The 18,291-nt window shown below is 39.7% G+C and overlaps 1 protein-coding gene across 31 annotated transcripts in view; it reads right to left on the reverse strand.

Annotated features, from left to right (window-relative positions):
- Window positions 1–2,851: 2,851 nt before the first annotated feature.
- The window catches only part of MAPK10 (mitogen-activated protein kinase 10), a 167,795-nt gene continuing 152,355 nt past the window's right edge, over window positions 2,852–18,291 (reverse strand). For 29 of the 31 annotated variants that reach the window (XM_069012924.1, XM_069012934.1, XM_069012925.1 and 26 more), the window contains 3 exons: window positions 10,561–10,624; window positions 10,021–10,098; window positions 2,852–4,985 (listed from right to left, as the gene is read on the reverse strand). In XM_069012924.1, the coding sequence (XP_068869025.1) occupies window positions 4,843–4,985; window positions 10,021–10,098; window positions 10,561–10,624 (285 nt within the window). In that variant the 3' untranslated portion in view covers window positions 2,852–4,842. Of the gene's footprint in view, window positions 4,991–10,020; window positions 10,099–10,560; window positions 10,625–18,291 lie in introns of all 31 variants that reach the window. The other 2 variants (XR_011150501.1, XM_069012930.1) reach the window with 2 other exon arrangements.

Here is an 18,291-nt window from a genome sequence, read left to right on the forward strand (position 1 = left end):
AGAAATAAATAGATCTGAAACTAAAATAGTTTTGGATCCTTTCAAATACTGTGAAGCTTGCAATATATATAAACTAGCATCAGTTACTAGAAATTATTTTGAATTAAAATACTCCAATTCCATTTTACAATAATTTCAGCATATTCAAAACACTTTTTTAGTAAAAAATTTGGGAGATTTCCTGAAAGTGACTCTCTCAGGCAGTTCTAAAAGTTACTATTAGCATGTTTTTCATGAGAAAATGAGTTGGTAAAAAAAAAAATCACTGGTGCTTACTGACAAACTTAGAATACAATCTGACACAGTTAAGTAGCACTACTTTGGGAAATGCCCAAAAGGCACTGCAACAGGTCTAATTTCTTCAGTACTGTTATCCCAGACTTAGAAGGTAAAGCAATATATATGAAGATAAAGCAATATATATGAACCAAATTGCTTATAAATGTGGAAGAGTGACATAGTGACATGATCATCTGTCTTGTGTAACCTACGGAGGCCAATGCTGTGCAGGAACTGGTGATTTCCAGAGAAAAACCATCAGTGCATTAGGGCTTAGAAAACATGATCAGGCTTTCTGCAGCTTTGGTTTTGGGTTTTTTGGGTTGGTTTTTTTTTTGACACACTACCATATTTGCATTCCAATTTAAGTCTGTTTTATGTAATGCGAGCTTGCTATGATTCATGGATCTATTTGTGCCGTGGAATTCTAGATGGGAGGGGGGAACATCAACCACAATACAATTCACATAAATCACTGTGACCAACTCAAATATCTGAACTCTCTGAAGATATATTGTGATGGAATATAGTCCAAACTCACAAGATACTATTCCAGCTACCAAGTCAGTATCTGAAGACTGTTTGCAAAAATTACCAAAAATTTTTGACTGAAAACATACATAACCTTCCATCAACTTGTAGTAAATCAATACCTCATCCTCATTTAAACTCAGTAGTGAGAAAGAAAATGGAGGAAGGGTCTTTTAAGAGCTGTTCTGACTAGTTCTCCATCTGAAAAAGAAGCAGGGATGTTTTGCAGCAACTTTCCTCTCTACCATCTCAATGCAGCTAGTGCTCTGAGCAGTCACTGAGAGTTAATACTCCTGCCATTCTCCTCACCCTGCTGATGCCTATGACTTAGGTGAGCCACTTGTGACAGAATTTCCTTGGGTATTGAGGCACTTATGATACCAAGAGGCTCTTAAGCATATTTTCAGAAATGCCAAGATGTCCAGCTGCCATTCAGGATGATGTAAGTTATGCCACTTCTGGCACAGGCTCTCTGATTGCCCCTTTAATGCCTAAATACCTCTGGAACATCTGTCATAGATCTTTGGCTTCCCAATTTCCTTCACTTCTGCAGTGGTGGCAATAATGCTTACAACTGCAAACCTCAGAGAATTAAGTGAAAATTGTTGCCAAAGTACTATATTTAGTAACATGTTAAGCAGAAGTAGGTTTAAAAGATCAATGGCAAAATTAAGGAAAGCATCTATCAAGCTGAACAAAATTTTGGAATAAAGCGGAACAGACTTGAAGAAGGTGGGATCAAAACTTCTAGAATCAGGAAAAAAAAGTGGTTTCCCTTAAGACAGCCTCAGAACATCATCACTTTGATCCTGTATTCAAGAGTAGGTGTGTTGTTGTAAGGTATCATCTGACAGCACTGAATTCCTGCCACAAAGCAAAACAAAGGATGCTATTCCTGCTTGATGGTCGCTACTTTGTTTTGGACATGCAAGGACCAGAATTGTAAAGAACTAATGCTTTTCTTCACTGATGGCTTGTTTTTCTAGTGTCCAATGTGGACAGCTCCAAGTCTCCTCCCCCAGACAGAGCTTCTCATGAAGGAGACTAATTTGAGGACAAAAAGAGATGCAGAAATTCTTTTAGGCCCCATTTCAGCAAGGCACTTAAGCACATGCTGATGTCGATCACTGCTGAGCAAAGGACATAAGCACACGCTGGTTAAATTTTTGTAAGCATCCTACAGCCTCCATGAGATGTTTGAACAAGCACTGGTGCTTAGCAGAGTCAGGAAATAAAGCTGTGTAACTCCTGTGTTGTGAGTCCGTTCAGCGCCGATCAAAGGACACCTTCTGTGGTGACTGCTTCTCCACCCAGCACTCATGAACCCAAACAAGACTGAATTATACCATGGGACTAAGAGTATGGTTTTTGGCTTCAAGTGATGAAACATGGGAGGTCTACAAGTCTCCATCTACTGTAAATGGCTTCTCTGCTATTGCCTCTACCACATCTCCATAATATCACTGGTAATGAACTGGGATTACTCCAAGGTTCTACTGTCTACACTGGTGATATTTTTGCAGTTTCTCTTACACACAGCTTTGCCTCGATGAGACTTAGCTCAGTTTTGTTTAAATAACACACCCAAATGGTGCACACTAAGGAATGTAGATACTAGTTACCTGAATATTATTAATATGTATCTATAGTGAATTAAATCTGGAGGTGATATATTTAATTATTGCTAAGAAGTCACCCTTGGTGTTATTGCCTACATACCTACAGAGCTTTGCTGTTAACCTTTCAATACTATTATGATCATTGGCTTTGGAGTGAGACTTACATCACTCAATAATGACATGATGTTTCATGGCTTAAGAGAGAATATTGCTAAATATATTTAGCAGTTGTAAATTATTGCTTTTAAAATTACTGCTCTGAGTTTTTAGAACATTAACAACCTAATTTTATTCTCAAAAAAAAAAAAAAGAAAAATTGATTAAAATCTACCAAAAATATAACCAGGGAAAAAGTCCCATTTGCTACAGCAATTCTGATACAGCTCAGACTTACCAAGTCTGATTTTATTTTATATCCTCTTAGTTTTTATCTCCCCTCCTCCCCACCCTGGAGAGAAGTTTTTTTCTTCCCTTTCTTCCCCTTGAACAAAATCTGACTTGATACTCAATTTTTTGTCCTACCACAGAATGGCAGGCTTGTAAACCACCCAATGGAACAGCCCTATTTTGGTAGAGTTTTGAATACAAAAGAATTAGTGAATTTAAAATATCCACTAACATAGTCTAAACAGTTTCTCTCTCTGACATTTGGAAAAGCATTAGAGTAGGATTTAGCTCATTTCAGTTTACATGGCACACTTTGGTAAAAGGACAGATGACTCGGATTTTAGTTAATTTCCAACTCAGATAACAATAACCTTGCAGTGGAAAATGCCAATTGCTGTTTTGGCTGGAAAAATATTCGGTTGTTCTGACATTCTGTGTGGAGTTTTGTCATTCTCTAGTAAAAACACTTGCTGTTACTTACCATGGGAAATCCTCTGTTTTATTACCTGGCAAATTCAATTTGATATTCAGTCACTGTTGGGTTCTTCAGAACTTGTCCAAACTGCCCAAGACCCCTGGCCGCGACCCTTCCAGCCCAGCGCACGAGCTGATTGGTAACCTTGGCTTTTACTTAGAATATAGGAAAACTATATGCACTCTGTGGTTCTTTTCCATGTAACACAGATGCTAAAACTTCCTGGGGAGTCCAATGATTTGTCATGAGGAAATGAACAGCCAAAGCACCCAGAGAAGGCCTTTTCTCTGAGTAGCAGAAGTGCCTGCAAGGGAATGATGAAAAGGGAAAACAACCTCTAAGCTGCAAACACACACTGAGAGGGAGTAGGCTGCAAATATCCTTTCTCTATCTAACTTAATAAAGATCTAGACATAAAATAAAAACAAGTTGGTGCATGTCCTTTTGATCATAATCTGCTCGTTCCCCAACCCTGTCATACCCTCTAATTTACAAACATACATATAATTCAAAACAGCGAGCCTAACTATGACCTAAGATGATAACTCACTTTACATTGACAGAAAAAGTTGCTTACTGATACCTTTCTGGGCTCAGACATGCATAAAAACCCTTCATTCTTGTTCCCTGTAGCTTGCAAAGATACATGTGCTTCCTTCTAACCCGGTCTCAGCTTGGCATATCTGCTCTAAAAATCAGAACAACAAGTCTTAACATTCACAAACTAACATTTTTCTATGAAGCTCTGCGGCTTCTTCTTTCAATAAAACTGGTTGCTATTTCAAAATATATATACAACTCTCAGCAGAAATTTGGTGCTACATCTTCAAGTGTCTGAGGGAGCCACAGTTCTGTGTGGTTATTTACACTTCCACAAGTCCTCATACAGTATATGCAACCTCATCAATGAGCAAACAGACAGAATATGTACTGTAATACCCCATATGTAGATAAGCAGTTCGCCTGGAATGGGCCATTTATAGTTGTGGAGTGCACACTAAGCGCCTATGCAGATGTGCAGGCACACAGCTGCATGCACTGCCAGGATGCTGTTGGCACGTGCGTGTGTGTGCTGTTTGTGTATGAGGAAGAATGCATGGTGATCCCTGTCTGCCTCACCGGGCAGGTGGCAGAACAGAGAGTGAAGGCAGACATACACTCCTGTGGTGGAACGTGGCCACTGCACACCTTGTCATGCCAGTGTGGAAAAGACAGTTGCAGGTTGCTGGTTTTGCAGCCATTCATTTTACATCTTGTGGGGAGGGGGGTAAAAAAAAGGATTTCTTCAGTTCCTTTTTTTCTCTTCCCCCCCAGAAAGCATCACTGGAAGAAGACCAAAGCAGAGCAACTATAAGTTAAATATACATTTGAGCTTAGCTGCGTTACATAACTCTGTAGGAGAAGCAGGCTGAAAAGATTTGTTTGTTTGTTTGTTTGACTTAAATCTTTGTATTTTATTTCTCTTTCTTTTCATCTCTTAGCTCCCATAATTTTTCCTCCTAGGTTCCATCATCCTCTGAAGAACGCTGGGTTTCGCAGGCAGGCGGCTAGTCACCTGCAACAACCGAGGGGTCCCGCAGAAGCTTCCAGGCTGCTGTCCGTGTCAGATGCCAGGGTTTGATCCGTGGACATGGATGAGATGTCGTTGACAGATGAGGATGGAGGGAGGCTCTCACTGCTGTTCACTGCTGCACCTGTGCTACGAAAACGAACACCAACGTGATTAAACCCGAAACCCCAGAATGTGTCGCGCGTTAGAAAGCAAAGGGTTCTTACCTTGTGGTACACAGACCATTTTACACAGTTGCAAACGTTAGCAGAACGTGGGCCATACAAACTTTAGACATTCAGTAATATTAAATATCTTACCAGGGAATTCTCTCCCTCAACAGTCTGCTTTGAAAAGTTATAGCTCGTACAGTCTTTGTCACCCCGCTTCGTTCTAGCCTTCTTGGAGCTCCAAAACACCCAACAGTCAGAGGCATGCTAGGATCATATAGTGTGTGATCAAAACAAAACCAGACCCAACCTATTCCTACATTTTCTTCTCATAAAATTCCAGTTTTCTTCTTGGCAGTCTAATAGAGTGGGTGGGATCAAATCACCCAGTGGCAATGCAGAGTGGTTTCTTTCTCTTAGCTAAGGACTAGGGGACTAAGCCCAGGATTTCAGCTGCAACTGTATTTTTGTACATCCAAGTTTACCTTGCCTCTCTAAAATTATGATGGTACCAGATATTATGCAAAAAATCACTTTGACTTTATGAAATGAAGAATGAACCTTCCTGAGATTATCCTTAATGCAACTGAACGTTTATCACATCCCTGAATATTATCAGAAATTATCTGTCCAATAAATTCAGACAACTGAATGACAAATACAGAGCCATATACAGAATGTATTTATCATGCACCTATGACTGCTCAGCTGTTACTGCCCATTAACCGCAGCTCAAACCAAAGTTTTCAGAGTAGCAAAAACCTGTTTGATTGGTATTTTTTTTCCACTGAACTTTCAGGCAAGGTTCTTTTGTGCTCTTTATACCAAAATTATCACTGGCTTCAGTTTGAGAGGAATACATTAATTTCCATTAAATACTTGTGACAATAAAATGTGCAATTTTATATGATTTTGCATAGCTGGAAATTACAGCTAGTCAGGTGACACAGGTCTTTGTTCTGCAGACAGATGCCATTTCATTCTTCTGTCTGAAAAGTTTTAACAGCCAACTTTTACAGACTTTGATTTCCACCAAATGGCTAGAAATGAACATCTATTATCTAGTAAAACTACGAAACTCATATATTCCTAATACAGAGATTAACAGCTATCTCTACAGCCTAGGCAAAATATATGATGCTATGGGCAAAAGGAAAGGATTTCTGTCACCTTCCAGTTTGCAATAAAAACTTTACTTTGAGAAAACAACCCACCATACCATACCTCCAACCACTATTCTATATTCCTGAACTTTTTCTTCCCTTTATACACATCCAGTGTAAATATGCACAAAACAGAGACAAATACGCTCACATTCAGAGCTCCAGATGGGAACTGCTTTCTGCTGTTCTAGTAGTACATTATGGCATCAGAACCAACCTTAAATTAATTTACTGTCCTGGTACATTTGGAAAATAAAATAGTTAATTTTGTAAGTGCTGCAAAAAGACAGAGCAATCTTAACAAAGTCTGACTGGTGACTGCAGACAACAATCATCCATTCTCTCTGCCAGAAAACATGTTTTTCAAAGGGTTATTTACATGTACCTCATCATCCAGTACAATACTGCTACTTCATGTTTACATGTTATTTAATCATGTGGCATTTTATGAAAATACTAATCAGTCAAGACAAATGCATTCATCTATGTGTAGTCAAAATATGACTGAATTCATTTATTTTAATGACTAAAAAATATATTACCTTTCTAAATGTTTACCATGCTGGGCAGAAGCCTGCCATTAAGTCATGGATACTGTCCTAGGAGTCAAATTGGAAAGAATTCCAGTAGGTTCAATCAACTTTTGATCAATCTCTTGCTGTGCAGCTTTCTTTGATGAACGTGCACTCAGCTAGGCAAAATAGCTGAAAAAGTACTGCAGAAATTGTACAGGTGAAGATTTTGTTTCACTCTGTCTGATTCAGCACCACTGAATTCAATAAACCCTGCTATGCTCTTCTCAGCAAGTATCAATGCAGCCCGTAAGTTTCTGGAAAATGCATTTTTATGGCTATTCCTAGATTTCAGCACAATTCCACATGACACAACACACAGATGTGATAGTTGCTGTTGCAGCCCCAAAGCACCCAGACTCACAGAGTATCCACAAAAATAAATGAAACCACACTAAACCTCAACAACAGAATTAGAGTCCAGCAGCAAAAAGCAGCACTTGGGCAGTAACACTCAGAAGCCCAAACAAATCTGTCCTACTCAGTAAGGAATGATCCATTTGCTGTGCTCAGCACCTGCCTGGTGCTACAGCAGCTTTCTCCTGGACAGATGTGTGCCAGATGAGACAATGCAAATGTGACAGAGGTGCACTCAAAAGAGAAAAAGAGCCCCATTTATGAAGTTGCTGTTTGACAGGAAGCTTCTCACTAGCTGCAGGATTGAGGAAAGTGCTAAAGGTTAGAGCAGGTGAGAAACAGGTCCTGGGATCTGTTCCTGGCTCTGCCATTGACTTGACAGCTTCTCTTTTAAGGCACACATCAGCTCGTGTGCTGTAAAGAAGGGACTCCTTCCTCAGAGGGCTCCTGGGAAGTGCTATTAAATAGCACCAATGGAAGTGCCTCTCAGACTTCAGCTGTGAAGTGATGCAGATTTGGGGGTAAAAAAAACTGAAAGGAGAACTGCAGCTTTTGTTGTTTCCAAAAAAAGCCCAGTGTCTCTCTTGGGGAACTGCTCAGCTTCTCACAAATTGTGTAAATAGCAACTCTTGGTATCGAGTGTCACAGTGCTTGTCAAGTCCATCAGCTGCTTAATTTAGAGTCTGCACGTGACAGAAGAGGCTAGTAAAGGTGTCCATTAGTTCCTGGGTGATGGCACCAAAACTGTCCAAATCAGACAGCAAGTAAGTGCCAGGAAAATAAGAATCAAAGATCCATTTTCACCCAGAAAGGGAGCGCTAAAAATAAGCTGCACTAGGATCTGTGCTATTTACTATATTCCATACCCAGAAAGGACAAGACAGTTGAAAATGTTATGTATGAAACTGCAGCTGGGTATTGAAGGCTAGAGGATAGTGTGAGGGAAGGTTAGATAGTATGGACAGAATGTAAGTTTAGTTCTAAATAATCTACAGCCTTGTATTAAACTTTTTTTGAAAATACTGTTGTTTGATAATAACAGAAATATCTGTTTTGGACAGGTAGAAGTAGCCTCTGCTGGGAATGATTTTTGACACTGTTGATTTTGTTCATTGGACATAAGCATGAGGGGCAGGTACTTGAGTTTCCAAGCATATATGTTGTACTAACCAATTCTTCACGCAACAAGAGATTGACACCCTGATACACTGGCATTCTAAGTGGCTCTATCAATGGGCAATTATTATCCCTGGTGCTGTCAGCTTCAGCAGTCTCCCCCAGAACTCTGATCAAGTAATTGTGGAAACTAATCTCCAGCTTGCTTGCTATGATTACTGATAGAGCACTAAATCTCAGCTTTCTGAACTCTTGCCAAGAACACCAGCCAATGAGTCGTGTGTGTAGAGTCTCTCTCATTTTCCTTATGCTCAGAACCAGTGTTTTACCTCTTTCTTCCAGTTTATCATTCAGCTGAAAATTTAAATCAGGCACACAGAGTGAAGGAAAACAGGAAATCTACTGTTCCATGAAACAGCCTCATCTGAGAGCAGTTTTTAAATAACTGCTGAACTTGTTGGTGCCTTACATTCAAAAAATAGTCAAAGGGAAACAGCAGAAGAAATACGGGTAAAAAAATGACAATTCTGTATGTTTGAAAATGTTTTACATAAACAATAAAAACTTTCCACATAGCAAAGCCAGAATATGAAATACATAAAGAAATCCCATGGCACTTAATTCCTGAAAGAAGCAACTACAGTGTTTCTTGATCATAAATCAGCCTGCAAACACAGTTCTGCAAGGGAGAAAAATTTAGGAATGAGTATTTATCAGATAATTTTTAGGGCCCCAGATTTCTTTTCAGTGGTGGCACTGTAGTTCAGTAAATTAAATCTGCAAGCTCTTTACTTTGTCTGCTACTTGGCAAGACACAGTGGATTGTTTCCAAAATATTACTTCATCCATGTTAAAATCCAGGTGCAGGGCTCGTGCTCCAGTATCACCACCCAGCACTTTATTACTTTCCTCCATTGTTGCTGTGTTTCCCCTTGTCCTGTCAGTTACTAGTGATGTGTTCTTGTTGTAACATTACCTTAGCTCAGCAGCAAGTGAGAAATAAGAATACAAAAAAAAAAAAAAAAAAAAAGTCTCTGAAAATATGCAGAGAACACTGAGTTAAATGATTCTAGTTTGAGGAAAGGCAGTTTTACCCGTAAATACTGCTGGAACACTGTACTCAAAATCTGGGCACTTCAAGTCTTCCAGTGAAAGTGTACCTTCACAAGTATTTCTATATGCCAGCAGTCACAGTTTGCATTCCTGTGAAAAGACTGCTGATGTGAATTTTCCTCAGAAAAAGTTATTTGTGATTTTTTTGGTGACAGGACTTTAAGAGTCAGTGGTTGAGACCCTTCTCACTGAAGTGTCATCAAACCTTGTCAGCCAGCTGTTCTAATGTGCTTGGATTTCTGAGACAATAGACTACCAGATTAATACCAGACACGTACATGGAGCTGGATTGGGGGACAGGTGTGCAGTGTTGTGCGTCCAACAGATTAATATGTGTTAACATCACCAATTTTGCTTATTTCAACTAGCAAAGTATTGGTTCAGTTATCCACCCATAAGCAGTATGAAAATGTTAGAGTGAGAGAAACTTCCGCACTCACAGGAATATAATCTGTAACCACAGACAATACCAGGACAACTATCTCTCAAATAGCAAGAAGACCATTTCTTAAGTATTACCATGACACTGGAGTGCAATTATTAAAGGTCAACCCATCAGAAGCACTGAGTTTCATAAAAACTTCTTAATTGGCCTACATAACTGCAAGTGTAGCTTAAGTGCTTCAGCAATCTCTATTCTCTCTTTGCCAGTAGAACACACATCAAAGTTATTCAATGGGGCTGAGTACCTGAAGGAGAAGGCTGTCCTTTTACTACGCCATTTTTAGTCTTTTCTTCAGAATTCATTACTTCTTTGTAGATGAGTTCTGGAAGAGAGAATTGGGACAGTTACTGACAGGGGCCAGTGCCTGTGATCAGGAACAAAGCAACTACCACACAGTGCTGTAGCCCTGCCCCAGCTCTACTTGCCTAAGACTTCACTCTTCCACTCCCCTCCTCCAATCTCCTTTTAGAGCTGAATTGAGACAAATGGGATTCAACCAGAGCACAAGAATTGTTTAGTGCTGCACTATCTAGAAGAGAAGCAGCACAGTAATACAGCTGCTTTTACTGTGGCTAAAATTCTGATGCATTGCCCCGCTGAACAGTATTCTGTTCTCCAGATAATATCCTCAAATTGCAGTGAAGCACTGGAATCCACACCTCCTGTGTTAACACAAACCTATGTAGATAATGATAGCCCTCAGAACATTTTCTATATTTTTGCTATGTTTTTGCTATTTTGCCACTAAAATGCCCCTTCCCATGTGATTCTAAACTGCAATTACCTTTCCATTCCTCGATTGTATGTTCCCTTTCATCCAGCTGTTTATCATATATCTGAGGAGGAGGCTGCAGGAAAGAAACAAAGCTCTTTAGCCCATTTTCTCTTATTTTGTAAATAATTAGGAGTAATTACTTAATTATAGATAATTTCTCTTCTCCATCTTTACAGTCGATCCTGTACATGCAAAAACAAATGAAGCACATTTGAATATTAACACTTCCAGAAGTCAACTCTTTTTGTAGAAGAAATAAACATTCTTCTCTGTTTTCCTTTCTTAAACAGGAGGCATAGCTGCAGCTGAAATAAAACCCAGGTCAACAATGTCATTGTGCTTGTACTGAGCCCAGAAACTCCACACACAAATCATTTGCACCAGCAGAGAAGTAATGTCAGAATACCAAGCAAATACCAGTCTTGATTAATTAGTAGTAATATTAACATATTAATTTTTAAGTTGCTCGTTAGATTTGCTGCTATATAGACTTCCCAAAATAACTCTATTTTTTAAGTAAGTCTCCCTGCCACAGTTTCTAATCCATATTCCAAATTCCCGGATTTTCCAGTATGTTTAAGTAACTTTGGACAGAAAGATTTCTTGGTGGTTTTTTTGTTGTTGTTGTTTTGTTGTTGTTGGGGTTTTTTTGTTTTCTAAATTGTGTTTCTTTTAGTTGATGGGAATGTCACAGAACTGGCAGATCCTGGAATTTACTGAAACAAAGGCACCTAGAATTTCAGGAGCCTGAACACCTGCTGTCATTGGGCAACTAAGCCATGTGTTCATTGCCTCTCCTGCTGTTGGCTGTCAAATACAGCAACCAAGCAAGGCAAAAGACTCCCTCTTCCTTCCTTCTACCAAGAAGCTCCAGCATCTGAGGTAAGAGTATCTAATGAAGATGGAAACAAGATCCATAAGACTTTTCTAGCTCATATGTATTTCCTCTGACTTTCAACTTGCGGACATGTCCCTTTCAAAACATCCTCCTATTAAATGCACACGTGCCAAGCTGTTTTCTTGAATCACTAAGAATTTAGAAATTTTCTCTCAGGACTCTAACTCCATCATTCCATTAAGCCATTTGCATGCTACAAATACAACTGAAAAAGTTATAGCTCAGTGACATGATATGGATCAGGAAAATGACATGATAGCCGAACTGGACAAGTCCATTGGAAAGAAGGGAAGTTTCCTCAGAGTGACATGTGTATCAGGGCTAAATATAAGGGAATTAGGTGAAGTCATAGGTTGCCAAGTCTCATACCTGAGAAGGTGCTGGGGAAAAACACATGCCATGAGTTAAAGTGAGTGCGAGGGCTCAGCAGGGGTACCAGAAGTTTTGTTATATCAGCAAAGTAAGACACAACCCTGTAAGAGTCTGAGTCCCAGACCATTGCAGCTGTTCTCTTATTCATCGTAACAACCCTTCTCAGTCCTTTCCAGCAGATCTTGATGCCACCAAGATCAGTGCAACCTCTGTGGGGATTCTGTGTTCCTGCTGACGGTGTTGTCAGAGAGGTGGATGCTACAAGAGCACAGGTGATCCTCACCACTGACCAGTGGGGTGTGATAAGTAAGCTCCACTTCTCCAGCTGAGCCTGCTGGGCTCCTGCTTAGCCACTCAGCCAGCTGTGGAACATGCATTTCCTACTGGGAAAAGCAGAAAAAACTGGCCAAGTCAAGGAAATTAGGGGGCCAGGAATTTGCAGGAGCAGCAGGGGAGGCATTTGGCTGAGCTGCAGCTGAATCACAGTGAGAGAACCACCTCTTCTCTGCCAGGTGCAAAGGAAACAGGCAAACCAAGTTGGACAAGAATAGCCTGAAAGTACCTTTCTTTCTAAAAGCTTTGGGGAGAGGCCTACAAAAAGCATAGGTGGGGGTAAAATTCTTTCTACCAAGTATAAATACTCTTTTTATACCTTCCATAGAAAAACTTGTATTTTTCCCAGACAGAAATAAGCGGATAGATTCCTTCACTACTTTACTTCCCAAACACAAATTGCAGAATCAAAAGGAACAAGTGGTCAGATGCACATACCTGTTCTCAATTCACACAACCACAGAATCTTTTGCTTATTTCTCTTCTAATTTATTTCAGCTACATCTTAAGATGGGGTAATTGGCTAATAGGCAACAAGAAAATCAGCAGTAATCATTGCCTAGATTAACACATTCTGGAAGCAAAGGCATTTTCCAGGGACAGAGCCCAGAATAATCCTACTCGTTACCAAGCTCCTGTTTTTCTATGGAGTCAAATAATGGAGAGCAACCAAACTGTCCCTTGCACACTGCAGGGTGCCAGAAGCTGCACCTGCACAGCATTCTGCTGCTCTACCAGTGTTTGCACTGCAGGCTTTTCCTTGTGAGTTAGCAGAACCAACAGCTATAAACACAGCTCTTGGCAGGCATGAGAGAGCCAAGGGTAACAAACATTCAGCAGGACAGTGACAGGAATATATCCCTACTCTTCATAGAGGCAGGATCTGTAAAGCCTGTAAAGCCTGTGCAGAGCATAGTTGAATGGAGCTCTGCTGAGAGGCCAGGCCAGCACTTCACACTGGGAAAAGTGAAGCTTTCCCACCAAAATTCCCTGAGCCCTCATCTTTTCACTGATTCAAGGCACAGAAATGAGCTGAGAATAGCAAAACTATTTCAAGAATTTATTTTCCCACCATTCTCATTAATCCTAATGAGAACCATAAAGCTTAATACGCTGTTATCAAGAACATTGTAATCCCCTCCAGGCTGACCACCCCTTTTCTGCTAACTTGTTTGTTTTGTGGGTTTTTTTTAAAACCAATTGCTAAAATTAGAGGGAGGAAGGGAGGTTTTTAAAGATAATACACAAGTATTGTGACAGAAATGGAGCAATGAGAGCAGCTGCCATTCCCACATCCTCCTGGGCACCTGATGTCAGTCTTAGCGCAAAGCTTTGCCTAAAACTGACTAAATCAAACATCTTAAAATGACTGAGTTCGTAATTATTAACTTTCCATGTGGATGTAGCTGCAGTGTTTATAGACTTTCTTGTAAATCCTTCATACTGCACATGCCAACTGAGAGTTACATGGTTTACTTTGTTTAGGTGTTTAAAAAAAGACTGGATGTGGCACTCAGTGCCATGGTTTAGCTGATAAGGAGGTGTTAGGTCATAGGCTGGACTTGATGATCTCCGAGATCTTTTCCAACCTACTTGATTTTGCGATTCTGTAGGTCTCAGAAAAAGTATAGAGTTCAACTAGCATTAAATCAAGGCAGGGTGTGGATCAATCCTATGGGTGGCAGCATCTAGCTACAGTTTAAGGCAGCCATTTTCTCCCCAAACCAGATTGATTTGTAAGCAGTTGCACTGGCAACAATAACAAAGAATAGAATCTATTTTTGGATGTGGAAGCTAAGGAATGAATTATGTTTTTTCTTGTAGATACTAAAAAACCTCTTGTTGTTTCAATGGGTCTTGGCTTTTCCATTTTACAAATTGATTTTCAAAATATTCTTGCATTAAATGTAACATTCATTGAACATAATAAAAATGACCAAAAAACCCAACAGAAAATATCCACAGGGATCTCTTTTTGATAAAAAAAAAAAAAAAAAAAAAAAGGGCAAATCAAACAAACAATGAAAACTAATCAAAAACCAAACCAAAAAGCAAAATACACAAAAGACAAGGGAGGTTTATGTGGTCAGAAAAACAGCAGGAGACTACTGGATTTGTTAAATAGCATTCTAATATCCAGGGAGGGGAAGCTTTTCACTAGAGAAAAAAGCAAAACGTGTTGAAGCTGATATATTTTCACTTTCCCAGAGCAACACAGATTGGTTTGTATGCCACTGCTAGAAAGCAAAGGGAATGGGCTGAAGCTCATACTTGAGCTTCCATCCTGCCATCTCTGTCCCTGTCTCTGCAGAGCTAGTGCCAGCACAGTGGAGACCTTGGGATGAGCTGTTTTTAGAAAACTTGGCAGAGCAAGGCCTGAGTCTGCATCTGTTCCCGAAATTGCAGGGTCCGGAGCAGCAGTTGTGGAGCGGCACAACAAGGCAGGATAGAATTAGCAGGATAATGCAGATGAAAGAGGGATGGGAGGCTGCAAAAATTAATGGTGTGAGGTTAAACATTTTGGTAAATAGCTTAGATCCTCATAACAAGTGACTATAAAAATTCCTTGCTGTTTTACTACAACCTAAATTGTTACTGATACCATTTATATATTTATTTTTGCAGTGCGAGCCCAGGCACACCAGTGTGCTTGTCACCAGAGGTCTGGCATCTCTTTGTCTACAAAGTGCTTGGAATTTCACCCTGTATTGCCAAGGGATTCCACAGTGGGCTAGGTATGGTCTCAGCTATGGATATGGAAGAAGAGATGACTCTGGGCCCATTTGTTCCTTGGAGTTTCTGCAGAGGCTTTTGGAAAACTCCACACATAATGTGCATCAATGAAACTGTAGACTGAGCTGTTTCTGAACAGCTGGACTGTAAGGATGCCATGCAGCAGGAGTCAAGATTACTCAGCTACACACAGATGACTGAACAGCTTGCAGATACAACAAGCAAGCTGGAAAAAGATTAAGTTTGGTTCAAAAAAGAAAAAGAAGAAAAGAAATGCCTCTTTCTTCTCTAACCACTCCTCCTCACTGACATTAACAAAGATTTTTGTAGAAGCTGTGTTCAGCTTCCATAATCAATCAGCTATAAATGGATAGATGTTGTTGACTAGAGGAAGTATCTGTGCCTGTGCACAAAGCAGAGCTGCACACTTCTTTTGTGAGACAGCAGATGCACATCATCAATCTCTAAGCAGAAAACCAAGCCCTGTAACCGAGTGCTAAAAAATGTGGCAGCTCATCGAAGACTTTCGATACAACATCTATATACAGAGAGCTGAGCAAGAGAAAAGAACACCAGAAAAGATGCACAACCTGACAGCCTTGCTTTTGTCATGTAGTGAAGGTGACACCTTCTTTGAAGTGTGTTTGCCAAGGCCACAGAGCTCTCCAAAGTGCTTCTCCATCAAAATGGATGCTTAGCACTCACAGGTAAAAGAAGAGGTGGGTGATTTTTTGGGTTATTTTTCTTCTGACAAACTATGAACCTTGAAATTAATTTAAACAAATTGTATTTAACAGCTGGTCATAGATAGTTTATATGGGGCTAAGACAATACAGCAGCGGTTTCTGATCCGGACTTCAGACTGAGAACCATAAACCAAGTTCTTTTCATTAGCAACACTGGAAACAGCATCACATTAATAGAAGGTAACATATAGATTGGCATGCACAGAAAAATGAACAGTAATTCACAACTCAGCCCCCTGTGGATGATCAGTGAAATATAAATCCTATGAAAATAAGACCAGGAATGAAAGCTGTGTGTGCAACAGTGAATAAAGCCCCACAAAATCTATCACTGCTGTAAAATTCTATCAACACAGAGAAATACTTAAAAGGAATATTTTTAACACCTGGTCTTTCTGTTTCACAGAAATATCTCTTCTAATGGATGGCATATATCAGATAACAAACAGTAACTGCAGGTACAGGAAAGTCCAAGACAAATTTTGAAACCAGTTAACAGAAAACTTCATATAATAATCTACAGCAAATTTTGCTACTAGATTTGTTCCCATGAAATGGAACAAGTTTTCCCAAGTAGGAATCAATATGAGATCACACATATGTTCAAAAGGTTCAAAAAGGGAATCCAATAGGACATGAAGGGTTTCTTTAAATATATCAATAACAAAAGGAAGAACTTTACTGTGCTGAAGAACATGTCTAGGAATCCATTTTGTTCACAATTTGATCATTTTGGGATAAAACCCAGTGACCTGTGAGCGGGCATAAGCATTAGGATAGATGCAAAAAATTAAACATCAGATTTGGGATTTTTTCATAAATTGTCTCAATGAAGGGTGAGAATGTATAGCAGCTTCAAAAAAAAAGCAGCTGTGTAATTGAAAACAGTCTCAAGCATGGCACTTTCAGACAGGAAAACAGAGAAACTAATATATCATCACGGAGATACTGATATTATCTACAATAAACAGGGTAGTCTGCATGTAGAGACAAGAGATATTGGAAAACTCTTCTTTCCTAAAAATAGAATAAGAGCAATTTGAGGGAGAAAAGGTATCATGTGTGCCATTTATTTATATAATAGTCCAAATGCTGTTATATAGGTAAATATCCTAACATGAAAGTAATAAACATAATATTTGTTTAAAAGTGGATCTGAGATCGTGTCTGCATAAAGCTTCCAGGGAAGAGTCTTGAACTGAAGAATAAAACAGAGAAGTAAGGTCTGTAAGTTCCTATTCTGATTTTACAATAGATTTCCTGTGTAATATTAGTAAATAATATGTGAACTCTTGTTTCCCCTCATTTAAATTAGGTGTGAAGATTGATAACAGATTTTAACAGTTCCTAAAATCTTGGGAATTCCACACAACCCAAGCCATACATTATCTGTATTTTTTCAAAACAGATATTTTAGTTGTCCTTGGCTGAATACAGAAATTATCTTAACTTAATGCTCTTCAAAATAACTTCAGAGCAGTGGTGTATGCTCTGGAGAACCTAACACTGTGACTTTCTTATCAGAGACACTGTGGCAAGCTGCGTATGCTTAAAAGAACCTGGCAAACTACCTATGTTAGACATAAGAATTCCCTCTAAATCCCAAATCCACAGGTAAGCTCAAAAGCTGTGCAAGGCCTGTTTCTAGCTGTGAGTGTGATGACTGTTTCAGAGCTGCTGAGGGCTTTGGCTGTGGTTTGTTTCATGCAGAAGTTCTGTGGCAGAGCCACAGCACGGTTTGAGTAACCTCCTGCGGTTGGTGAGCAGCAAGTCCCACATCTAATAACAGCTCGTCTTCCTCTCCGTGTCAGGGAACCACACTTGGCATTTAGGGCCACCCAGAAGAGTTTAATGCTGGGACACATTGTGGAGGAAAGGGTATTGCATTCCTACCACTTCTCATTTGTGCACAGTGTTTGCCCATTAGAATGAGACATAATCGTTTTATTGTCCCCACACAGTCCCTGAAAGACCATAAACTTATAATAGACTTATAAAAAGGGACTGTAACTGTCTCACTAGTCTGCTTTTTAACTGGGTAGGGCTGTTTTATCTGTTTCCCTCACATTTATAATGCTGTAAATCTGGGCAAACACAGAGAATTGCTACCTCCAGGTTAAACTTTGACACCAAATTCTCTGCTTATTCCCTAAGCTGGCTTCAGTGCTCTTCATCATCTTCTCCAGCACACACTGACATTTAATGACATTGCAACAGCTCACTTCAAAATTCCTGTCACATTAAAGGCTTTCAGATAGCTGTCCTCTTGTGCTTCTGAAGGAAATGGATGCTGTACAACAGATCCCTGGCTGCTTTTGATGAAGCCATTTACTGGGGAGAAGGAGGAATCTAACTAGACAGCAGAAGTTACCTAACTCCCCCTCCCCAGTACTATACTGGCTGAAAATGTCATCCTGTTTAATACCTCTGTATCCTAATTTCTGTGTTATCCCTACTGTACGGGATTACTGATAGTGGGAGGAACACTGTCACGTGTTACAATATGGGAGGAGAACTTAAAACCCCAAAACATCCCACTACTGAACTTTTAGCTACATGATGAAGGACTTTAGTCTGTGTAAAAGTGCTTATCAAGTGTTACCAGAAAAAAGAGTGCAGTGAACATGGGCAGATGCAACACACTGCAAGCTTCTAAAT

The sequence above is a fragment of the Aphelocoma coerulescens genome, chromosome 4, assembly GCF_041296385.1.
Source record: "Aphelocoma coerulescens isolate FSJ_1873_10779 chromosome 4, UR_Acoe_1.0, whole genome shotgun sequence".
Lineage (NCBI taxonomy): Eukaryota > Metazoa > Chordata > Aves > Passeriformes > Corvidae > Aphelocoma > Aphelocoma coerulescens.